Genomic DNA, 25,899 nt, shown 5'->3' with positions numbered 1-25,899 from the left:
TGGTTTTATTGTTTTTTCCATTTTATGTGATTGGCTCACACTAATTATGCACCCTGTTCACACTCTCATGTGACCAAGCATATTGATCTGATTGGTTGTTATTGGATATAATACTATAGAGTGTCATATGCATGTCAGCTTTGACAAAGAACACAGCTCTGTGTTCGAAACGCGTTGCGTTTTTTCCATGTGAGATTCCCCGATGTAATTTGGAAATTTTTAAACTGCGTGGATTTGCTTCAATAAATATTTGCACTTTTGGAAGCTGGTTTCTTCAACTTTTTTTCATGCAAATGACGCGCCCCTGGGCCTGTGTCGCGCTGCGTTGCGCATGCGGGAGCCTACCCGGAGCCGGATCAGTGGAGGGTTGTAGTCTCGTGGCGGTGACCCGGTCCGTGCCCAGGGAGCCAAACTAGACGGCAGTCTATTAGTAGTAAATAGTTGATGACTACGCCACCCGTTGAGTGCAGCCAGGGAGCTGCTGCTGCAGGGCAGACCGCTGAAGCCGGTGGTAGGATTGTGCAGCGTGATAGTATAACCCCCAACGGGAGGGGTATGGCCTCAGGGCAGCCGACGTGGATGATGGGGGTAGCAGGAACCACTCAGAGACGGTACGGTGTAGTTCAGGGTCTTTACTGGTAACAACGATAGACCCTCCCGGAGTACTTGCTAGCAAACGGGGCCTGGTCAGTCTTTGAGCAGATGGGATCTCCCCTGGCCAGGCGTAGTTGTAGGCCTCACAAACTGACTGTACTCTTCTGGCTACCTTGCTAGAAGCTGATGTAAGTAGCCCACGTCCCTGAGTGTACCGTGTGGTGCTCACCCGTATGGCCGGTGACTCGGGGCCTTCTAATGGCTTCCGCTCCACGATGGCGGTGCTGGTCCCACGCGTGTGACCGTGCCTTCGGGCTTCTGGGCCAGAGGACCTGAAATCCCCTGCCTGACGGATTCTGCTGCTGGGTAGAAGTTAGTCCCCACAGCCTCGGACTCCGGGTCCGGTAAAGAATCTTCTTAGTCAGGGCGAGCGCTGCAGCTGCCAGCCCCTGACTCCTTGGAACTCTCCTGTTTCCTATGCTGCTTCTTGTCTCCACTCTCCTTGTCTGACTCACCCTGCCTCAGCCCCGGGTTTATACAGGGGAAGTTCTTCCCCTCCCAAGACTGGGCAGGAGGTGTGGCATGCACAGGATCCCTGACCAAAGGACCTCCCACCTGCTCTCAGACATAACATTATATTACTGTGGAAAACCAGACCCCTGGGGTGCCACATTCCCCCCTAGTGAAATTTAGTACTCCGGGACTAAACACATTTAGAAAAACATAACAAAGTATAACAATAACAACACAATAAGAAAAACACATAAGATGGTTGCGGCGTGTCCGCAACCGGGTGCAGTCTTTGAAGAAAAGCAAAGGTGTCCATTTCACCAACACAGGGAGACGTAACCAGGTAGGGGTCTGTCCTACCCCGAGTCCTTAACAGTCTCTAGTCCATCCTGGGTTACGCTCCAACTATATACAAGGATTCCCGGTAAATCCACCAAGGTTTCCTAAAAACAACTGGAAACACAAAATTATTCACAAGCAACAATACACAGAAAAACATAAATAAAACAATTTATACACTTTAAATTCTCCAGCGTGCGGGTAACTGGCCTCTAGTGGCCCGAGTGGACCTACGGAGCTGACTGTCTGGCCCTGAACTACAGGGTGTAGGAGCTGTCAAGGGTAAACTGGGCAGCTGTCTACCGGCTCTTTGTCTCACTAGGGGTACGGCAGGCTCACTATAAGCAGAGGGTTGATTCTCCTGTTCTGCTTGTGTGGAGTCTTCTGCCTCCTGGACCGGCTGTTCTTCCAGCTCTACCCGTTGCTCCGTAGGTTCTTGGGATGATGGTTGGAGGAAGGTGAGTACGGGTACCACAACTGCACCATTGACTTGAGTCCAAGACTGAGGGAAGTCCCCGAGCACGGTACTAACCATATCTTCCCTTTCTTCCACGGGTCGATGGTCTTCTTGTTCCTCTTCAGGGTTCCTCAGTTGTTCGGGACACTTCTTCAGGTGGTCCCGGGATACAATGGCTGTGGTTTCCCCTCCGTCTTTACTGATGGTACAGACCTTCGGGTTCTCGTGGCTTGAGGGCAGTACGGTGTACGGGTCCTCCTCCCACTGGTCATCCAACTTGTGGAGCCGTCTTTTCCTCTTCAAGACCTGCTCTCTGGGTACCAGGGGAACAGCGGGAGCATACTGGTTGTAAGTCTTCTCTTGTCTTTCCCTAGCCTGACAGAGACTTCGCTCCACGCTCTCTTGTACTCTCCGGTACTGCTGCTGCCTCTCTGTGTCCCAGTCTGTTTCTGGTGAAGTGTCCTCAGGTGTCAGGACTCCCATTTCCAGGTCAACAGGTAACTTACCAGGTCTCGCCCTCATTAGGTAAGCCGGGGTACAGTTGGTGGAACCTACCGGGATGTGGTTGTATAGGTCCACCAGATCGGGCAACTTCTCAGGCCACAGACTGCGTTCTTCCAGGGGCAATGTTTTTAGCAGATCCATTACCACCTGGTTCATTTTTTCACAAAGTCCATTAGTTTGCGGATGGTAGGGTGTCGTCCTTATCTTCCGGCAGCCATACAGATTGCAGAATTCCTGGAAGACCTCCGCTTCAAAGGCAGGTCCCTGGTCCGTCAGCACTTGGTCCGGGTACCCGTGTGGACGGCAGAAGTGCTGCTGGAAGGCTCTAGCTGCTGTTTGAGCCGTTAAGTCCTTGACGGGGACGACAACCAAGAACAGGGAGTAATGATCCACGATGGTTAACGCGTAGACGTAGCCACTTCTGCTTGGGGTCAGTTTTACATGATCCAAGGCTACCAGTTCCAACGGTTGCCGGGTGACGATGGACTGCAGGGGAGTCTTCTGGCTGGCCCGGTCCTTCCTTCTCAGATTGCACGGGCCACAGTCTCTGCACCACTTCTCGATGGTTCCCCTCATGCCTACCCAGTGGAACCGCTCGCGCAGCAGGAACTCCAGCTTTTTCCACCCGAAGTGTCCTGCTCCGTCGTGGTATGCCTCCATCACCATGGCTGCGTCTCTTCGTGGCACCACTACTTGCCAGAGTAGTTCATGCGTCCGGGAGTTGACCATTCTGCGGCACAACTTCCCCTTGTAAAGGAATAGTCGACTCTTCTCCGCCCATAGTTGTTTGGCTTCCTCCGGAGCGTCTGGTTCAAGTCGAGCCTCCGGCCGAGTCAGCATCTCCTTCACCAGTCGGACGGCAGGGTCGCTGTCTTGCGTTTCCGCCCAGTTGTAGTGGGGTAAGGGGTTCAACGTAGCAGCCTGTTTACCCCTTACCCGGTGGGAATACTGGATAGTCCCATGACGGTGGAACGCAGGGAGTTCAACTTCTTCCAGTCCCTCCGGATCTTCTCCTTCGTCCGGCAGGTTGGGCATCCTGGACAGGGCATCCGCGTTAGTATTGGAGCGTCCTGCCCGGTATTTGATTGTGAACTCGTAGTTGGACAGACGGGCCATCCACCTCTGCTCCAGGGCACCGAGTCTTGCCGTGTCCAGGTGTATCAACGGGTTGTTATCCGTGTATACGGTGAACCGGGAAGAAGCGAGGTAATGCCTAAAGCGCTCGGTGACTGCCCATACCACGGCCAGGAACTCTAGCTTAAATGAGCTGTAATTCTCAGGGTTCCTTTCGGTGGGTCGCAGTTTTCGGCTGGCATAGGAGATCACTCGTTCTCTCCCCTGCTGAATCTGGGATAGTACGGCTCCTAGCCCGATGTTACTGGCGTCGGTGTAGAGGATGAAGGGCTGGCTATAGTCTGGGTACGCCAAGATTTCATCCCCCGTGAGGGCCATCTTCAGCTGGCGGAAGGACTCTTCTTCTAGCTCTTCCCATTTGAAGGGCGGCTTCTGGTTCTTGGCCTTCCGGGACTGGCCTATCAGGAGGTCCTGCATAGGCGCTGCCTTTTTGGTGAAACCGGGAATAAACCTTCGGTAGTAGCCTACCAACCCTAGGAACTGCCGCACTTCTTTTACGCTGGAGGGGCTTGGCCATCCCTTAATTGCGGTGATCTTATCGGGGTCGGGAGCCACTCCGTCAGCGCTCACCACGTGTCCCAGGTATTGCACCTTTGGTTTCAGGAGGTGACACTTGGAGGGTTTCACCTTTAGGCCGTAACTCGCCAGAGCTTCGAACACCTCCGCCAGGTGTTTCAGGTGGTCCTCATAAGTTTTGGAGTATACGATGACATCGTCCAGGTACAACAGGACCGTCTCGAAGTTTCTGTGGCCCAGACAGCACTCCATTAATCGTTGGAAGGTTCCTGGGGCGTTGCAGAGTCCGAACGGCATGCAGGTGAACTCACTAAGTCCCATCGGGGTGGTGAATGCGGTCTTCTCCCGGTCCGCCTCTGCTACAGGAACCTGCCAGTACCCGCTAGTGAGATCCAAGGTAGAGAAGAAGTTAGCAGATCTTAAAGCAGCCAATGACTCCTCTATCCTTGGTAAGGGGTACGCATCCTTGTGTGTGATACGGTTGATTTTCCGGTAATCTACACACATCCTCATGGTGTTGTCTTTCTTTTTGACTAAAACTAGTGGGGCTGCCCAGGGGCTACAGCTATCCCGGATTACCCCAGCCTCCTTCATGTCTCTAAGCATCCCCTTGGCGTGTTGGTAATGTGCAGGGGGTACGGGTCGATACCTCTCTTTTATGGGAGGATGATCTCCCGTGGGGATGCGGTGTTCTACCCCCTTGACTCGCCCGAAGTCTAACGGGTGTTTACTAAACACTCTCTCATACTCTTGAACCACCCGATAGACTCCTTGTTTCTGATGTGAGGGAGTGGAATCAGTACCCAAATGTAGTTGCTGACACCAGTCCTCCATGTCTTTCTTAGAGCCGTTACCTTCCTCCGGGTGAGATGGAGGCAAGGGTTCCACAGATTGTATAGAATTTTGATTAGTGGTATATAATTTGGCTAGCGTGGCATACCGGGGCAGGTACACTTCCCTCTCCCCGATATTTATTATGCGAATGGGCACCCTCCCATGGCGTACATTGACCACCCCCCGTGCTGTCAAAATGGTGGGCCTACTGTCTGAGTAAACTGGTTCTACCATTGCCTGGTAATCTCTTCCTCTCAGACCAATAGCTGCCCGGCACCAAATCATCATTTCACTTTTTGGGGGCATGGCAATAGGAAAAGGGTCACACATTCTTACGCTACCAATCTCACCGCCGGAGAGTTCCACTTGTTGCCGTTGCATCAGTGCCCGGATCTCTTTCTGGAGCACCCGCTGCTCGCCGGAGCTGGCGTTCTTGGCAACCTGCTGTAAAAGGAAAATCACCTCTGCAAGACAATTTTCAATTACGTTAGTTCCTAGAGTTATTTTTGGGTGACTCTCATGTTTATCAATATCTACAATGATCAGTCCCTGTGCGGCCAGTTCGACTCTACCGATTTTGAGGGCCACCTCCTTAAATCCGATCTGTGGCACGGGCTGGCCATTGCTGGCGATGATACTCAAGTCGTCGTCAGGGTAGTGGGTAATATCCGAGTCATTCCAGTACTGCTTGAAGAGCACGTACGGGATGGTGGTGACCTGTGACCCGGTATCCAGTAGGGCACTCATGGGAATGCCATCCAGTACCACAGGCAAGACTGGACGTCCTCCCACATATCTGTCGCGCCAGTTCGATGGGCCTGGTGATCTTTTTCCTGGGGGTTGGCCCTCTACCCCAGGTTGTGCCCGTTTAAAGAACAGTACCTTTCCATATGTCCGGGTTGATTGCAGCGGCGGCAGATGGGTCGTCCGTCCTCGCTGTATCGGTCACTGGGTCTTCCTCTGGCCGGTGGGGTCCTCCTTGGTCGACGCCACGGGATGTCCTCCGGTCCGGATGCCAGCTGGATCTTCCCTGGGGTGGAAACCTGTAAAGACTGCACAGTTCGGGTTAGCGCAGCAACGCTCTTAGCTAGCTCTTGGACCTGATGGTGTAGGTCTGGAGCCGGGTCATTGTCCAAAGCCTGCGCATCAGCTCCCACAGGCCCTGCTGACAAGGGCGCCGCCTCCTGGTAGTAAGTGGTAGTGGGGCGTCTGTGGGTCACAACGCCACCTGGTGCCGGTTCTCGGAGCACCCGGATGGCTCTGTCCTTGAACTGTGCAAAGTCCAGATGGGGATCCTGTAAGGCCATTGCCCGCAACTGGGTTCGGTGGGCATTGCAATATAAACCCTCTATAAATTGTTCAGTCAACAGCCTGTCCTCGTTTCCCACCCCATCAGGGTCGGTCTGCTTTATGGCCCTCAGGGCCTCTTGTAGGTTTAGTGCATAGTCCCTTATACTCTCATGCGCTCGCTGCTTGCACCCGTAGAATCTAAGCTTAATCTCGGCTGAGGTGCGGGTATCAAAGGTGTCCTTCAGCCGGGTTAGTATCCCTGCGACAGTCTTCCTCCCAGGTGGCCAGGATTTTACTTCCCTTTTGGCTGCCCCGGTTAGTTGGGCCACCAGGATGCTCACTTTTTGCTCTTCTGTGAGGGGGTACACCTGGAAGAGGCTATCCAGCTTTTCTCTAAAGTCATGCAGGGTATGTGACTCCCCTGAGTACTGGGGTAGCCAAGCTGCTCCCGGGATATAGGGCATGGTGAAGGGCATAACTGCAGCAGCGGTAGCGCTGGCGGGGGTTGGGGCAGTGAAGCTCTCCTCCGTATCCGACATCTTCCTCCCCCCTAGTGGACCGTGGCCTACCTTGCGATGATCCTCTTCCGTAGGCCGCGGCTCCGCAGTGGATCGTCAGGGTTGAGGACCTTCCGTCGCGCTCCTGTGACGTCGGCGTCTGCTGGGCTCCTTCCAGGACCTTACGCAACGTCTGGACGTGAGGCGGGGCTTCAGTTCTCGCGCGCTTTCGGAGTCCACGCCCCTCTTCTTCCCGCGCGGCGTCCCCAAGATGGCGTCCAACGGCGGGAAAACTCCACGGATGGCGGGAAGAAGGCCGAAGATGGCGCCGGATGGCGGGAAACTTCACCGATGGCGGGAAGAAGGTAGAAGATGGCGCCGGATGGCGGGAAACCTCCACGGATAGCGGGAATCTTCACCACTGGTAAGTTTGAACAGTCTTTGCTTTTCAGGCACGCAGTACCCGGTGGTTGCGGGCACGAAATCCTGCCGACTACGCCAAAGTTGACGCGCCCCTGGGCCTGTGTCGCGCTGCGTTGCGCATGCGGGAGCCTACCCGGAGCCGGATCAGTGGAGGGTTGTAGTCTCGTGGCGGTGACCCGGTCCGTGCCCAGGGAGCCAAACTAGACGGCAGTCTATTAGTAGTAAATAGTTGATGACTACGCCACCCGTTGAGTGCAGCCAGGGAGCTGCTGCTGCAGGGCAGACCGCTGAAGCCGGTGGTAGGATTGTGCAGCGTGATAGTATAACCCCCAACGGGAGGGGTATGGCCTCAGGGCAGCCGACATGGATGATGGGGGTAGCAGGAACCACTCAGAGACGGTACGGTGTAGTTCAGGGTCTTTACTGGTAACAACGATAGACCCTCCCGGAGTACTTGCTAGCAAACGGGGCCTGGTCAGTCTTTGAGCAGATGGGATCTCCCCTGGCCAGGCGTAGTTGTAGGCCTCACAAACTGACTGTACTCTTCTGGCTACCTTGCTAGAAGCTGATGTAAGTAGCCCACGTCCCTGAGTGTACCGTGTGGTGCTCACCCGTATGGCCGGTGACTCGGGGCCTTCTAATGGCTTCCGCTCCACGATGGCGGTGCTGGTCCCACGCGTGTGACCGTGCCTTCGGGCTTCTGGGCCAGAGGACCTGAAATCCCCTGCCTGACGGATTCTGCTGCTGGGTAGAAGTTAGTCCCCACAGCCTCGGACTCCGGGTCCGGTAAAGAATCTTCTTAGTCAGGGCGAGCGCTGCAGCTGCCAGCCCCTGACTCCTTGGAACTCTCCTGTTTCCTATGCTGCTTCTTGTCTCCACTCTCCTTGTCTGACTCACCCTGCCTCAGCCCCGGGTTTATACAGGGGAAGTTCTTCCCCTCCCAAGACTGGGCAGGAGGTGTGGCATGCACAGGATCCCTGACCAAAGGACCTCCCACCTGCTCTCAGACATAACATTATATTACTGTGGAAAACCAGACCCCTGGGGTGCCACACAAACACGTGAGGCCACACGTACCCGTGCTTCCTTCCAAACCCTACAGCAATCAGGTGAGCTGAATCTACTTTCCTCTTTTTCCACAGAGGCTGCAACTAGAGATGAGCGTTGTTCGACTCGAACTGTTCGCCAATCTCAAATTCGAGCTGCTTTGGGCGGTGTTCGAGCCGTTCGGCGAACACGAACGATTTGAGAAAAATTCGGCTGTTCGAGGTTATGTTCGATAACTGTTCGTACACCAAAATCATAACTGGATTTTTTCTCAGTAATGATGAAAATTAATGTTAATACGCAGTTTGAGTGTACAGCGGGGTGGGGGGAGGGGCAGGGGATGGATCTCTGCAGGAATAATGAAGATCTCCATTTTTTTTTCTCTTTCCCGCATTTACAGTGGGGAGGTGCAATCTGTCAGCCTATCAGCAGCGCACACACGGAGCGAAGTGCTTTTTTTCACACAAGCAAGGGCATGTGTCATTGGCAGTGTATGTCACATGTGCTTGCCCTATAAGACCAAGCCATTTTCCCCGTCGCCACCATTTTCTCACTGCTGCAGCTGCGTGTTAGACGGCACCGCTGTTGCTGTGTGCGCTATACCTTGTTAATTTCAAGCCAATTTTCGCACAAATCTACAGATAGCTTTGGAGTAGGGAATAGTTGTGATTCCAGTCCTTTTAAGGACTAGGTTACAGCATTTCCTACGACTTTTATCAGGCAGGTCTGTGCTCTTAAATAGATAGATTGTGGGAGTAAAGACTAATTGTAATTGCAGTCCTTTTCAGGACTAGGTTACATCAGTTCCTATCAGTTTTTGCCAGGCAGGTCTGTGCCAGTGCTGTGCAAGTTTTTTTCACAGCATTTGGCTGAATCTAGCAAAGCTAATCCTTTTTGGCCTATTGCAGAGTGTGTAAGTCAGTGGAGTAGCCTATCTGTGTTGCAAGATATACCACCTGTGTATAGAATACAAATTTTTTTACTGCACCTAGTGAAGTAAAATCTTTTGGGCATAGCATCATTCTATTAGTCCATCTATACTGACCTCCATCAGTTTGCAAATTGAATATAATTTTTTTCTGCATCTAGCTCTGAAAAAATATTTGGCCTTCTAGCAGTGTGTGGGACTTGTTCTATTAGTCCATCTATACTGACCTCCATCAGGTTGCAAACTGAATATAATTTTTTTCTGCATCTAGCTCTGAAAAAATATTTGGCCTTCCAGCAGTGTGTGGGACTTGTTCTATTAGTCCATCTATACTGACCTCCATCACGCTGCAAATTCAAAATAATTTTTTGTCTGCATCTAGCTCTGAAAAAATATTTGGCCTTCTAGCAGTGTGTGGGACTTTCTCTATTAGTCCATCTATACTGACCTCCATCAGGTTGCAAATTAAAAATAATTTTTATCTGCATCTACCTCTGAAAAAATTTTTGGGCTTCTAGCTGTGTGTGGGACTTGTTCTATTAGTCCATCTATACTGACCTCCATCAGGTTGCAAACTGAATATAATTTTTTTCTGCATCTAGCTCTGAAAAAATATTTGGCCTTCTAGCAGTGTGTGGGACTTTCTCTATTAGTCCATCTATACTGACCTCCATCAGGTTGCAAATTAAAAATAATTTTTATCTGCATCTAGCTCTGAAAAAATATTTGGCCTTCTAGCAGTGTGTGGGACTTTCTCTATTAGTCCATCTATACTGACCTCCATCAGGTTGCAAATTAAAAATAATTTTTTGTCTGCATCTAGCTCTGAAAAAATATATGGCCTTCTAGCAGTGTGTGGGACTTTCTCTATTAGTCCATCTATACTGACCTCCATCAGGTTGCAAATTCAAAATAATTTTTTGTCTGCATCTAGCTCTGAAAAAATATTTGGCCTTCTAGCAATGTGTGGGACTTTCTCAATTAGTCCATCTATACTGACCTCCATCAGGCTGCAAATTAAAAATAATTTTTATCTGCATCTACCTCTGAAAAAATATTTGGCCTTCTAGCTGTGTGTGGGACTTGTTCTATTAGTCCATCTATACTGACCTCCATCAGGTTGCAAACTGAATATAATTTTTTTCTGCATCTAGCTCTGAAAAAATATTTGGCCTTCTAGCAGTGTGTGGGACTTTCTCTATTAGTCCATCTATACTGACCTACATCAGGTTGCAAATTAAAAATAATTTATATCTGCATCTAGCTCTGAAAAAATATTTGGCCTTCTAGCAGTGTGTGGGACTTTCTCTATTAGTCCATCTATACTGACCTCCATCAGGTTGCAAATTAAAAATAATTTTTTGTCTGCATCTAGCTCTGAAAAAATATTTGGCCTTCTAGCAGTGTGTGGGACTTTCTCTATTAGTCCATCTATACTGACCTCCATCAGGTTGCAAACTGAATATATTTTTTTTCTGCATCTACCTCTGAAAAAATATTGGGCTTCTAGCTGTGTGTGGGACTTGTTCTATTAATCCATCTATACAGACCTCCATCAGGTTGCAAACTGAATATAATTTTTTTCTGCATCTACCTCTGAAAAAATATTTGGGCTTCTAGCTGTGTGTGGGACTTGTTCTATTAGTCCATCTATACTGACCTCCATCAGGTTACAAACTGAATATAATTTTTTTCTGCATCTAGCTCTGAAAAAATATTTGGCCTTCTAGCAGTGTGTGGGACTTTCTCTATTAGTCCATCTATACTGACCTCCATCAGGTTGCAAATTAAAAATAATTTTTATCTGCATCTAGCTCTGAAAAAATATTTGGCCTTCTAGCAGTGTGTGGGACTTTCTCTATTAGTCCATCTATACTGACCTCCATCAGGTTGCAAATTAAAAATAATTTTTTGTCTGCATCTAGCTGTGAAAAAATATTTGGCCTTCTAGCAGTGTGTGGGACTTTCTCTATTAGTCCATCTATACTGACCTCCATCAGGCTGCAAATTAAAAATAATTTTTATCTGCATCTACCTCTGAAAAAATATTTGGCCTTCTAGCTGTGTGTGGGACTTGTTCTATTAGTCCATCTATACTGACCTCCATCAGGTTGCAAACTGAATATAATTTTTTTCTGCATCCAGCTCTGAAAAAATATTTGGTCTTCTAGCAGTGTGTGGGACTTTCTCTATTAGTCCATCTATACTGACCTCCATCAGGTTGCAAATTAAAAATAATTTTTTGTCTGCATCTAGCTCTGAAAAAATATTTGGCCTTCTAGCAGTGTGTGGGACTTTCTCTATTAGTCCATCTATACTGACCTCCATCAGGTTGCAAACTGAATATATTTTTTTTCTGCATCTACCTCTGAAAAAATATTTGGGCTTCTAGCTGTGTGTAGGACTTGTTCTATTAGTCCATCTATACTGACCTCCATCAGGTTGCAAACTGAATACAATTTTTTTCTGCATCTACCTCTGAAAAAATATTTGGGCTTCTAGCTGTGTGTGGGACTTGTTCTATTAGTCCATCTATACTGACCTCCATCAGGTTGCAAATTGAATATAATTTTTTTCTGCATCTAACCCAGCCAATAGTTTTGGCCTAATACCACAGTTTGACCACTCAGCTCTGCTCGGTTCCCATCCATTGTTTTTTTGTGCAAACAACTCCAGAGTTGTGAATTAGTTAACCACCAAAATGAGTGGAAAAAGGCCTGCTGCTGGTGGAAAGGGGAATAGGCGTGTTGGGAAGGGGAAAAAAGCTTGTGTCCGTGGGGTAGGTGTTAAAGCAACAGTAACATCTGCAGAAGAAAGACCATCTTCCAGCCAAACTAAAATGTCTACTTCTTTTGGCGGACAATGTGATAAGATCCCTTTCTTACAGCCACGCCAATCGCTACAAATTCCAGATGAGGCACAAAAACAGCAGGTGCTTCAACGGATATCAAGTGCTCCTTTAAGTGGGCTCTCCTCCACATCAATTTCAACATCACAAATACTCCAGTCCTCAAAGGTGTCACCCCAATCGCACTTGCTTCCTCACAGCTCCCAAATCTCCAGCTGCCCGTCTGAGTATGAGGTAGAACAGATGGTTGAGTCTGCAGAGCTGTTTACTCATACTATAGCCTGGGAATCAGAGGTCGACTCCAGCGCTTCTGTGAATCCAGACGAGGAAATGATCTGCACTGATGCCCAGAATCTTTATGATCCAGGACCAGACGCAGAAGTTTCTGATCATAATGTAGACCCTCATTCCCAAACTGTAACTCCTGTTGGTGGAGACAATGAGGAAGACGATGATGAGACTCAAATACCTGATTGGAGCAACAACTTTAGTTTTTTGTCAGGGCAGGAAGAGGTTGGCTCTGAGGACGACGGGTGTGATAACGCACAGGGTGATGATGATGAGGTTGGAGATCCCACTTACTGTCAACCCACAGTCAGCCAAGAGATGAGGTCAGCAGAGGAGGTGGAGGAAGATGCTAGTGACGACGAGGTCAGGTTGCGCCTTCCTGGACAGAGACGTAGTACTGGAAGCACGTCAACAACTGCATCCTCAAACACAACTCTGCCTCTGACCACAAGTCGTGGTGGCTCTTCAGGTCGCATGGGTGCTAAGCCTTGCATAGCCTGGGCATTTTTTCAGATCGATAAAGATGACCCAACTCGTGTTATCTGTAACATTTGTCAGCAAAAGCTAAGTAGAGGCCAAAAAATACATAGTTCGAGTACTTCATGCATGAACCGGCACATGGACATGAAGCATAAGTTGCAGTGGGAAGCTCAGTGTGCTACAATGCGGCCTAGCCGGCCGGGCCAACCACCGTCTGCAATATCTTGTGGATCCGCGGCCTCTTCATCCTCTGTGACTGGGGGGGACAGCAGTCACACCTGTTTTGGGGCGCAGACCTGCCACCTCTTTACCCGCAACAGCCAGCGTGATTGGCAGGTCATCATTTTCTTTGGAGGTGGTAACACCAGCTGGTGTTGAGCGCTGTCCGACATCGATAGCACCACCTTTGGATCAAGGCAACCTAACATGTCCGCCTGCATCTTCCACACAGACCGGCAGTTTGCCGGGGACACCCTTATCAACCCCGTCTAAGCACAATAGCCAGCCCTCGGTCCCTCAGATGTGGACAAGTAAAAGACCATTTCCTCCTAGCCATGAGAAAGCTAAGAGGTTGAATTTCACCATCTGCAAGCTCTTGGCTACAGAAATGCTGCCTTTCCGCCTGGTGGACACAGAGGATTTTCGAGACCTTATGTCCGTCGCAGTGCCCCAGTACCAGATGCCCAGTCGGCACTACTTCTCAAAGAAAGGTGTGCCTGCGCTCCACCAGCATGTCGCACACAACATCACCGCTTCTTTGAGAAACTCTGTGTGTGACAGGGTGCATTTCACCACAGACACTTGGACGAGTAGGCATGGATAGGGGAGTTACATGTCGCTGACTGGGCACTGGGTAACTATGGTGACAGCAGGACAAGGGGCTGCTGTCCAAGTCTTGCCGTCCCCACGAGTTGTGCGTCAATCCTCTTTATGTCAAAGTTCCTCCACTGCTTCTGCCTCCTCAACCTCCTCTCGGTCTTCCACCTGCACCCAAAGCCTGTCTGGTCATGCCACAAGCTTTCTAACTGCGCAGAAGGGATCCTGCACACCTCCTTACTATGCTGGCAGTAGGGCTCAACGTCATCAGGCGGTTTTTACTTTGAAATGTCTGGGAAATTTGAGTCACACAGCTGAGGAGTTGTGGTCAGCTCTGGAGAACCAATTTCATGAATGGTTGTCTCCACTGGACCTGAAACCAGCGAAGGCCGTGTGCGACAATGCTGCAAACCTGGGTGCGGCCCTTCGCCGGGGCAATGTCACACACGTGCCTTGTATGGCTCACGTGTTGAACCTGGTTGTCCAGCAATTTTTAGCCCACTATCCCAGATTAGATGGCCTTCTGCAGAGGGCACGGTCGCTGTGTGCTCACTTCCGCCGTTCGCATCCCGCAGCTCAGCGACTTACATCTCTACAGAAGTCGTTGGGCCTGCCACTTCACCGGCTAAAATGCGATGTGCCTACCCGGTGGAATTCAACTCTGCACATGTTGCAGCGACTGTGGCAGCACCGACAAGCCCTGGTGCAATACGTTCTGACGTATAGCCTGGGCCAACGAGATCCAGAGGTGGGGCAAATCACGCTGGAGGAGTGGTCTCAGATCAGGGACCTATGCACCCTTCTGCACAGTTTTGAAATGGCGACGAAGATGTTTAGTGCTGACGATGCCATTATCAGCATGACTATTCCGGTGATTTACATGCTGGAGCACATGTTAAACAGAATTCGGAGTCAGGTGGTGGCCCAAGAGGAGGTGGAGGAAGTAGAGGAGGAGGAGTTGTATGCGGAAGGGCTAACATCTGCAAGGTCCAGACGGTCGGCAGCACCAAGGCGGCAGGCATGTGAGGGTGGGGGAGATGGTTTTACCAGGGCGCATGGTAGCAGCCAAACTAGTGAGGAAGGTGCAGGAGCCTAGGAAGAAGTGGAGAACGAACTGATGGAAGACTCATCAGATGAGGGAGACCTTGATCACATTTCTGTTGTGCGAGGTTGGGGGGAGAGGACAGAGGAAGGAAGCATGATTGTTACCTCGCCACCAACACAACAGGGACTTGGTGCTCCTGGATGCGCAACACACATGAGTGCCTTCTTGCTGCACTACCTGCAACATGACCCTCGAATTGTGAGAATTAGAAATAATCCTGACTACTGGGTTGCCACACTGTTAGATCCCCGGTACAAAAGTAAATTTGCAGAAATTATTCCTGCCATAGAAAGGGATGCACGCATGCAGGAGTATCAGCAGAGACTTTTGCAGAATCTTACATGTGCTTTTCCACAAAACACCAGTGGTGCACGTAGTGAATCTCACAGTTCCAACTTGCCAACCGTGGGACCGTCAAGTGTTCAGCACTCAAACCGTAACAGAACCACAGTATCTGCTGGTAACATCAATTTTGCGGAATCATTTCACCACTTTTTTAGCCCATCCTTTGCAAGGCCACAGGAGACAAGAAGTCTGACACATAGTCAACGCCTAGAGACGATGGTACAGGAGTATCTCCAAGTAAACATTGAAGCCATGACTGTGTCACTGGACCCTTGCTCTTTTTGGGCTTCCAATCTGGATAAATGGCCGGAGCTAGCCACTTACGCCTTGGAGATCTTGTCATGCCCCGCAGCCAGCGTTCTGTCTGAACGTGTGTTCAGCGCTGCTGGTGGTGTGCTGACAGATAAGCGCACGCGGCTCTCCACTGATAATGTAGACAGACTCACGTTCATAAAGATGAACAAATCATGGATCCGAAACGACTTTTCTACCCCTGTGTCATCCTGGGGAGAGTAAAAGCTTGATGATTGGTTAAAATCACCCTACCAACCGTTTTAAGCTTTCAAATTACTAATCATGTTTATCTGTATCTTGGCTGGAAAATAATTTGGGCTTTGTAGCAGTGTGCAGCACTGATTCTATTAGGCCATCTATAATAAGCTCCACCACATTTAAAATTACTAATCATGTTTATCTGTATCTTGACTGGAAAATAATTTGGGCTTTGTAGCAGTGTGCAGCACTGATCCTATTAGGCCATCTATACTAAGCTCCACCAGATTTAAAATTAATAATAATTTTTAGCTGCATCTAGCCCGGAAAATAATTTTGGGGCTCCGAGATGCGCAAGACACATAAGTGCCTTCTTGCTGCACTACTTGCAACATGACCCTCATATTGTCAGAATTCGAAGTAATCATGACTACTGGGTTGCCACACTCTTAGATCCCCCAAACTTTTCGATCAACCTTTTCATTTCAATAAAGACCAAAAAAATGGTCATTTTTGAAATTATAAGCATTAGCAGGTTATTAGAAACTGAAATCAAACAGTTTTCAACTCAAAACTTTATTCTAGGTGATGTTACATTTTCACATAGGACCCCTTGTTCGAAAGGAGCTTCTGAACTCTCTCGTCCATTGAATTTGTCAGGTTTTGGATGGTTTCTGCTTCAATTGTTTTGCATGAGGACAGAATACCCTCCCAGAGCTGTTGCTTAGATGTGAACTGCCTCCCGCCATCATAGACACTCCTTTTGATGATGCTCCAGAGGTTCTGAATGGGGTAGAGGTCAGGGGAGCATGGGGGTCACACCATAAGTTTGTCCCCTTTTATGCCCATATCAGCCAGAGATGCAGATGTTTTATGTGCAGCATGAGATGGTGCATTATCATGCAAAAAAAATTATCTTGCTGTGAAATACACGGTTCTTCTTCTTGAACCATGGCAGGAAGTGCTGTTTGAGAAAATCCACATACATTATGGAGTTCATCTTTAGTGCCTTCAGGGATCCTAAAGGGGCCGACAATCTCTCTCCCCATGATTCCAGCCCAAAACATTACTCCACCTCCTCCGTGTTTGCGCTGTAGCCGTGTTTGCGTGGGGTGTCCATCAACCAGCCGTCCTCCACTCCATCCATCTGGACCATCGAGCGCTGCACGGCACTCATCCGTGAACAAAACAGTTTTGAAATCAGTCTTCATGTAATGTTTGGCCCACTGGAGCCGTTTCTGCTTGTGTGAAGTGGATAGAGGAGGTCGACAGGATGGCGTATGCACAGTTGCAAACCTCTGAAGGACCCTGCATCTTGTTGTTCGGGGGAGGTTGGAGGCACCAGCAGCTTCAAAAACTTGTCTGCTGCTATGACAAGGCTTTTTTGCCGCTGCTCTTTTAACCTGACGTAATTGCCTGTAGGAAAGAGTCCTCAATTTGCCCTTATCAGCACGCACACATGTGTACTGTGAATCAGCTACATACTTCTTGATTGCCAAGACACTTCATCCTGATCATCGCACAATGTTGATTGTAGTCATGCCTTGACCTAAACACTCCACAATTTGTTGCTTCTCAGCAGCCGGCACATCCTTTTTCTTTCCCATTTTGGCAGAAAATGTAGGCTGCTTAATAATGTGAGACAGCCTTCTTAAGTAGTCTTGCCTTTCATTGGACACACCTGCCAAACTAATTAGCACAGGTGTCTGCAATTGCTTACAGTGATATAAAGAGCCCTGACACACATCACCATCAATGAGTTTAACTGACAAACAAACAAATTCTTCCCTTATCACTCCTAAACACTTTTTGCATAATAATTTGGAACACAGTGTACATGTGCTTTTCCACAAAACACCAGTGGTTCACGTAGTGAATCTTACAGTTCTAACTTGCCAACTGTGGTCTGTATGGAGTTGTTCAATAAAGGGCCCAAAATTAAGATAACATAGATGGGAGAGGTCTCTATGAATAGGAATTCCTAAGTATTTGATACCCTGTGAGGGCCAGGCAAAGGGAAAGTTGGACTGGATGGAATCCTATATGGATTTGGGGAGGGAGACATCGAGGGCCTCAGACTTCGCTGCATTGATTTTAAAATTTGACCATGTAACAAAGTGATCTATTTCAGCCATAACAGCATGGATGGATATATGTGATTGAGTGATATATACTAGGACATCATCAGCAAATAGAGAGCACTTGTACTCGGTGCCTCCCACCTCAATCCACCTAATATTGGGGTTATGGTGAATTGTTGAGAGCAGGTGCTCCGTCACTAGGATGTATAAGAGAGGGGACAGAGGACATCCCTGCCTTGTCCCATTGGTGATTGTGAAAGGTGATGAAAATGTTCTGATGCACCCCCTGGGCCTTGGGACACCCGGAGCCGGACCCTTTTTGGTGGATGCTGGTGGTTGTAGTCTTCGTGGCGGCGACCCGGTTCCGTGGCTCAGGGTGGTCAAACCAGTGGCGGAACTATTTATGTGGTTTTGATGTTTAAATGTCCGACTACACCACCCGTGGATTGCGGTCAGAGTGAACCGCCGCTGCAGGGCAGACCGCTGAGGCTGGTGTTGTGGGTACAGCAGAGCGTAGCATAACTCCCCACGGGAGGAGTATAGCCTCAGGGCAGTGTATGCAGAGGATGGGGGTGATGGTGCAGGGCAGCAGCAGTAACGACACGGAGTCAGTGATGCAGTCCAGGGCCTTTACTCACAGTTCTTATTATCCAGACCACGTCTGCAGGTAACGGCTGCCCACGTCGTACTGTGCTCACCAGGTGAGGGGCTCAGACAACTCCCAGATAACTTTGGAGCGCTTCACAGGACCCCCTTTGTGTGTCCTTTGTCTGGCCTTTCTTACCAACCCTTCTGTCCGGCTGCCTCGGGCCTCCTCTTGGTAAACTTGGCGCCAGTTTCCCTGACCCTATGTGGTGCCTTCCTAGCGGGTGTAGCGAGGGGCTGCGCCACATAAAATGTCACAGCCTCCGGTTTCTAGCTGAGGGTCGTTTCCTGCCTCCACTAGTTTCGGGGACCGGTCTCCCCCTTTGGCCTGACCCCTCCACGCAGGTGGATTCGGGCGTGCGGTGGCGACTCGCCCGTCCGCACCCCTGGGATCCCTTCATTCCTCGTTCCTGGAGCCTTCTCCGCTCCTCTTCCTTCCTTCTCCCTCTTCCAGGCCTGGGCCTCTGTTACTAGGCCCGCCTCCGGAGCAGAGCTCATGCAGAGCCCCTGCTCCCTGCCACTTCTGCTCAGACTTCTCTGCACTGAACTAAGATGGTGCCCACCTTTTATACTCCCTTCTCAATGCACCCAGGAACTGCTTCCTCCCTGCTCCTGCACTACAGGGTTCCACTTCCTCAGTGTTCCCTCCCCCCACTCCAGCCAGGGACAGGGACTGTCGTGCCCATCTCAGAGGCATATTGGTCGCCCTGCCCCACGGCAATGTGGTGTAATGCATGCAGGTGTCGGGTCCTGATCCACACTCCATCCTTACCTGAGAGTGAGATATCACACCTCTGGGTGAGGTGCAATACCTCTGTAGCAACCGAGCCCTCAGGGTGCTACAGTTCCATTTATCTTCAGCCTAGGTGACGTATTGTGATACAGGGCCGTGATTTTGGCTATAAAAGGGTCCCCTAGACCCATACCCCAAGCTTTTTAAGAGAATCATATATGGCGTGCCAGGAGACTCTATGGAATGCTTTCTCAGCATCCAACGAGAGTATCTAATTACAAATTTTTAACTGCATCTAGCCCAGGAAATACTTTGTGCCTAGTAGCAGTGTCTGCTAGTCAGCGGATTATCCCGGCTGTTAAGCAAGCTACACCACCTGTAGTTTGGACACTTAATTTTTTCAAAGGAAATGCTTCGGGACCACGGGATACTCAGTAAAGAGCATCAGGAGGCACCCCAAGGCATAGGGGCTGGGACTGGCAGTAGGATGCCTTGCGGTGGACAGCCGAGCTCGATCCTTATAAAAGCTTTTTAACTGCAGCAGCTTTAGTGGACGCTACTGGAGCTGGAATTACGCGGCTGCTGGCATGAGACTTGCCCTCCAATAGATCCTTGTAAATGGATTTAAAGTGTATTCATTCAAATTAGAGAGACAATTTAAATTAAAAAGCTTAGAGCTGCCTCCACCACAGGGGGGCTCGCTCGACCCACCAGCGGACAGGCACCAGTATTGGGAGAGGGGGGCTGGCCGTCAGGGTTCACCGCGGCTCTGGCACAAACCCGGCGACACGGAGGTGGCACGGGCAGGAGCGGACTGAACGTGTCGGCTTCTCACTTTTTGGATTTTAGAAGGGCATGACATGCCTATATCTGTGTCTCCCCCTCCTTTTACTCCTCCACCTCTTTTCTTTTCGCATGACTATATGTACTTGTCACTTTTCCATGTGTTAGTTGTGTCTTCAGAGCAGTTTGTCAGCTTTTGGACACCTTTGAAGGTGTTTTCTATGTGTTTCTATGTGTTTTTGTTTGCCTGCCATTGGTTTTAACGGTGTTCGAAGGTGTTCGACGAACAGTTCGACGAACAGTTCGGCGAACACACGGATGTTCGACGAACCGAACCGAACTCGAACACTACGGGGGTGGCTCAACACTAGCTGCAACCATTAAGCAAGAGGCACCACTAACCAAACACCACCATGAAGACCAAGGAGATCTCCAAACAAGTTAGGGACAATGTACAGGCGCTTCTCACAAAAGTACAGGTGCTTCTCACAAAATTAGAATATCATTAAAAAGTTAATTTATTTCAGTTCTTCAATACAAAAAGTGAAACTCATATATTATATAGAGTCATTACAAACAGAGTGATGGTGGGGCATGGCCTGCTAGTCATGGAGTAGGTACGTGTTTTCTTGTGCTCCTGCCTCAGAATAAGCAACTGGGATGAAATGCCTTTTCAAAGACATTGAACTCTTATAAAAAGCTACTAAACTAACTCAGGATGCTTCAGAAATATTTTGAGACCTTCTTTGATATTATCTGAAAAATTGTACCTCACAACTATGCTGAGTAATTTTCCTGAGGGAAGCTTAAAGATTTGAGTTATCTTGAGATCTTATTACCTCATTATTTCATCACCTGGTCTTTGATTTGACCTTGGGGTTCATCTCGTACTACATAGAAGCTTTGAAGATTCGCCGCTCTTGAACGGATAAGTACCATTTTTTTTTTTTTGCTGTCTCACAAATTTTACAATGACGCCATTTTTGTACTTCATCATATTCAACTACGCCATCTTGTGTGATAACAGAGGTTTTATGGTCTAAAAGGATTTAAGTAGTCTTATTTAAATCTGTTACACATAGGTACCATTTATTGCATGACTGTGGGATCTTCACTGAGTTTTGGTGCCGCCATCTTGTGCTTTACGGTTCTTAACTCCGCCATTTTATGTAAAACTGTGGTGATCTAACTGAAAAGACTATATATGGACTTGACATCCCTTTTACTCCTGATATAGATCTACAAATGTATGACTAACAAGAGATATTACAGTTCTTGAAAATATTTATTAATATCTTTGGCCGCGATGATTGATTATCATTATAAACAACAATTTCGGTACAGAGACGAGAGGACTCTCCGTGAGCAAATGAAATCATTGGGTTTCCAACGAACACGAGCTGCGCAGATCTGAAGAGGGAAACAAGTGTTTATATTTTTTTTTTTGTGTGTGGTGATTTTTCCTCTGTCATTGCTAACACTGCTACAAAGCTTTCTTTATTATTATATATATGTACATGTCTTGGTGCCGTGGTTCTTGGTGTACGTAAGATGTTGCCTTCTCTTCATACTGTGTGTAATAGTGAATGGGAGAAAAATGAGCAGATTTGATTAGCTAATATCTGAAGACAGCTGATATTATCTACTTTTATTGTAATACCTAAGGTAATTGTTTTTAATAACATACATTTATTTGTTAGACATATCTCTACTTTATATATAACTAATTTACTGGATGTATGAAAGCTATATTTATCTCTCTTAAATTTTTCGCCTCAGTGGCGGGCTCTGGTGGCTGATTTTTGATACTGCAGCCAGGGGTCTTTAGAGTCTTATGTTCTTTTTTCTCATGTCTTCTTTGTGAAAATATATTATTATTATATATTATATATATATTATTATTTTATTTTATAGGTTGTTTTATCTCTTTAGAGGTTGAGATTTTAAATCTTATCGCTCTAGCTAGGATTTTCACTCATTCCTTACTCTCCTAATTCATAATACTCATTGCTATGATAGCTTAGTACAGCATAAAGACTCTGGTGAACTGCAATTTATCTGAACCACTCTGTCCTAATTGTTTGGTAATTATTTTCCAATTTCATCTTCTTGTGAGGGATCACAATTAACATAATGTCTTCATCGAAACCTAAATCTATTCCCAACAACAAACCTAGGGACAGGTCAAGATCTCCATATAAAACTTCTGCTAAGAACACCCGGTCTCCGGACAAAGAAATATCTGATGATGACTCAATGTTCATTGAATCTCAGTCATCCTCAAAAAAGAGGAAGGAGAGGGAATCTAAGAAATCATCTCATACAAAGCAGGTGACGGAGGAGAGCTCTGAAGAGGATGAGACCTCCTCACCTACTGTAAGCCCGGATAAGCAGACATCTAGGAGAGACGATTCATCCTATACTGACCCAAATGATCCTCTTCAAAGTTTCAAATGGGAGCAGCCATTAGACCAAACATTTTTCAAGAGTCTGTTTACAGGTTTTAAAAAATCCATGAGCCTGGACACAAAAAAAGACCGAGATAGGAGATTTGAGAAACTTCAGACCTCGATTGATTCCATCTCACATAGACTAGAAAGAAATGAAGCTGAGGTTTTTGAATTAGGAAAAGTGACTGATAAGTTGGGGAAGGAGCAAAGTACTCTAAGGGAAGATCTAAAATTCATTAAAAATAAGATGACGGATTTAGAAGACAGGGATAGAAGACAAAATCTGAAGCTGAGAGGGAACCCTGAGTCAGTCAAAAATGACCAATTAGATCTTTATGTAAAAGGTCTGCTAAAGAAGTCCTTGCCATCTCTGACAGATCTAGATGTCACTATTGTTAGAGTCCATAGACTTCCAAAACCTAAACATATCAGACAGGACATTCCAAGAGACGTAATTGTCAAATTCCATTTCTTTCATACAAAAGAAAGGTTAAAAGAATTTATAGGAACTAACAAAATCCTCCCTCACCCCTTTGAGAGCATTAAAACGTTTGCTGATCTCTCAAAAGAGACCATGTTACAAAGGAAAAACTTAGCAAAAATCACAGACATTCTTCGGCAGAAACACCTCCTGTATAATGGGGTTTTAACCCAGCGAAGGTGTTGTTTTCTTTCCAGGGCCGGACTGTCGCCATAAGCAATGTAGAGGAAGGTCTACAGATTCTAAAAGAACTTGGTAATACTATTTCCTGAGAAGTTAATTTTATGCATTTGAATTGAGGTTTTGGGCCAGAACTTAAGCCCTTTCCTAGAGGAGTTAGTTCCTACGATTAGTAGATCCTCTAGAGGAACTAATCCTCAGCAGTTAAGTTAGGTTATTTTAGGCTAGATTCAGTTTTTAGTGGTTTACTACTGATAGTACTTTTTTTTTTATTGATTCATTAAGTTGTTTTCAGAATCTTTACAATGTCTCCATCCCTTTTTTTTTCATATTTCTAAAACACCGTGCTCAAATGACAAGCATCACTACTGACACCTTCTCCCATGGCAGTTAAGATTTTATCCCATAACGTTAATGGTCTGAATAGCCCAAGAAAGCAATATCTAGTATGGAAACAGATAAGAGACTCTAGAGCAGATATTATTGGTCTTCAAGAAACCAAATTCGCAGCAGCCTACCAGCCCAAATTCACTAATATGAACTTTCCCAACATCTTCTATGCCTCCAATCCAAAGAAAAAACGAGGTGTAGCAATTCTTATAAAAAACACAGCAACTTTTGAAAAACTTCTGATATTAGCTGATGAAGATGGAAGATATCTAATTTTAATATGTAAAATAAATGGTGTAGAATTCACCCTAGCTAATGTTTATGTCCCTAATAGTGGTCAAATAACCTTTTTTGACAAAATAATGAAGCTTATTCACCAAACCAAGAGGGGCAAATTGGTTTTGTTTGGGGATTTTAACATGGTACCTAACGCCTTAATGGACTCCTCCACTAGATCAAGACAGTTTCTCTCTAATTTAGACCAGTGGATTAATAAGAATGAGCTATATGATGTATTTAGATGCCTCAACACATCTTCTATAGAGTTTACCCATTACTCAGGAAGGCATAACTCGTACTCCCGTATTGACCTGATCCTGACAGACATATTTTCTTTAACCAAATTCAAATCTGTGCGGATAGAGCCAAGGTTATAGTCTGATCATGCCCTGTCTTATCTGAAATAATTATTGGCCCAGTTTTAGTAGAGAATAGGCTGTGGCGAAACAACAGTTACTTATTTACCCATCCTAAGCACAGATGTGCAATAGAACAATCAATTAAGAATTACTTTAGAGAGAATGATTCTGACAATACTCCAATTTATTTACTTTGGACGGCTTTTAAGGCGGTACTAAGGGGTCATCTTATCCAACTAAATTCCCAATTAAAGAAAAACAATAGAGACAAAACAGTTGAAATCACTAAAGAAATTATAGCTTTAGAAGAAAAATTATTTAATAACCCTTCCCCAGATTTGCAATCTCAAATATTGACATTGAGGCAGAAACTCAAAACCCTTTTATCTGAAGAATTTGACAAAGTTACTCAAAGAATTAGAGCAAACCATTTCTCATCAACCGATAAACCATCTAAAGCCTTTGCGGCAAGACTTAAACATTTTAGACAAAGACAAAGATTAGTAAAATTATAGATAAAAATGCCCATTTAGTTACACATCCTAAGAAAATCACAGACATCTTTGCTGATTTTTATAAAAATTTATATAATCTTAAGGATAATCCCAACTTTTCTAACCCCTCATGTGAAGTGATTGACTCTTTTTTAAATTCCATAAACCTCCCTTCCCTTTCTAAGTCTGAGCTGGAAGAATTGAATTCCCCATATACTAAATTAGAAATTTCTTCTCTAATTAAAAACCTTAAAAATGTGAAATCACCTGGCCCAGATGGGTTTCAAAATGAGTTTTATAAGTGCTTTGAAAACTTGTTGGAAGATCCTCTAGTTAGATTAGCAAATACAGCCGCGATTGAGGGCCACTTGCCTGCTGAGATGCTGGAGGCTTTGGTGATCGTCATCCCCAAACCCAAAGGTGATCCGAACGACATAAAAAATTACAGGCCTATTTCTCTTTTGAACAGTGACACCAAATTATTGGCTAAATTAGCGTCTCAAAGACTTCAAAATTTTGTTCACAAACTAATTAACCCAGACCAGGTGGGTTTTATTCAGGGAAGATCGACATCAGATGCCACAAGACGAGCCCTTAATATTATCTCGATCATAAGCAAAAAGAAATCTCCAGCAGTATTGTTGGCCCTAGATGCGGAGAAAGCTTTTGACCGGGTGAACTGGTCTTATATGTTTAAAACTCGAAAAATTTGGATTTCAAGGCAGGATATTCAACAGCATTAAGGCTATGTATTCGAATCCATCGGCCCGGGTGTACACAAATAATTTTCTTTCAGTTAAGTTTCCTTTATCTAACGGCACCAGACAGGGATGTCCCCTCTCGCCTATACTTTTTGCCCTATTTATTGAACCCCTAGCTGCAAAAATTAGGTCTGAGCCATTTATAGAAGGTATAAACTTTAAACAAACATGCTCGAAAGTCACACTTTTTGCAGACGATATTCTGTTTACTATCTCAAATCCCCTTTTGTCACTTCAGCGTTTAAATTCCCTGATAAAAAATGTTGCTAATGTTTCGTTTTATAAAATTAACTTTTCAAAAACTCAATGTATGACTTTCAACTTAGAAGTCAACTTGGCCACTGCTTTGAAGGTACAATTCGACTTTAACTGGCAACCGCAGCAGATTTCGTACTTGGGTATAATTCTGACAAAATCTCCATCATCTGTGGTCAATGACAACCTGTCGGTCCTTCATAAATCCCTCCAAACCTAATTATTCCGTCTGAGTAAAATAGACCTATCGTGGCTGGGGAGAATCATTACATACAAGATGATGGCCCTTCCTAAATTTTTATATGTAATTAGATGTATTCCATTGCCTATACCTGGAGAATGGTTCAATAAATTTCAAACACAACTCAGAATGTTTATTTGGAACAAAAACAAGCCATGAATATCAATCACTCTTAGAAAAACATAAGAGACGAGTGGATTGGGTCTCCCAAATCTTTTTAGTTATTATCAAGCAACGATATTGAAACTCTCAAATGGTTGGTTACTAAAAGACAATCCTATTCCCTGGGTCTCCTTGGAAAAGGCCCAAATAAATTACAG

At 46.6% G+C, this 25,899-nt stretch overlaps 1 protein-coding gene across 1 annotated transcript in view; it reads right to left on the bottom strand.

Annotated features, from left to right (window-relative positions):
* Positions 1-25,899, bottom strand: part of LOC141167289 (biogenesis of lysosome-related organelles complex 1 subunit 6-like) — a 49,029-nt gene that overhangs the window by 14,103 nt on the left and 9,027 nt on the right. The window contains 1 exon segment of the mRNA XM_073654719.1: positions 18,762-18,768. Coding sequence (XP_073510820.1) covers positions 18,762-18,768 — 7 coding nt within the window.

The sequence above is a fragment of the Phyllobates terribilis genome, unplaced genomic scaffold (genome assembly GCF_046119375.1).
Source record: "Phyllobates terribilis strain yellow unplaced genomic scaffold, ASM4611937v1 Scaffold_11__3_contigs__length_659146591, whole genome shotgun sequence".
Classification (NCBI taxonomy): Eukaryota; Metazoa; Chordata; class Amphibia; order Anura; family Dendrobatidae; genus Phyllobates; species Phyllobates terribilis.
The sequence above is the reverse complement of the archived record's forward strand: the minus strand, read 5'-3'. Positions and strand labels throughout refer to the sequence as shown.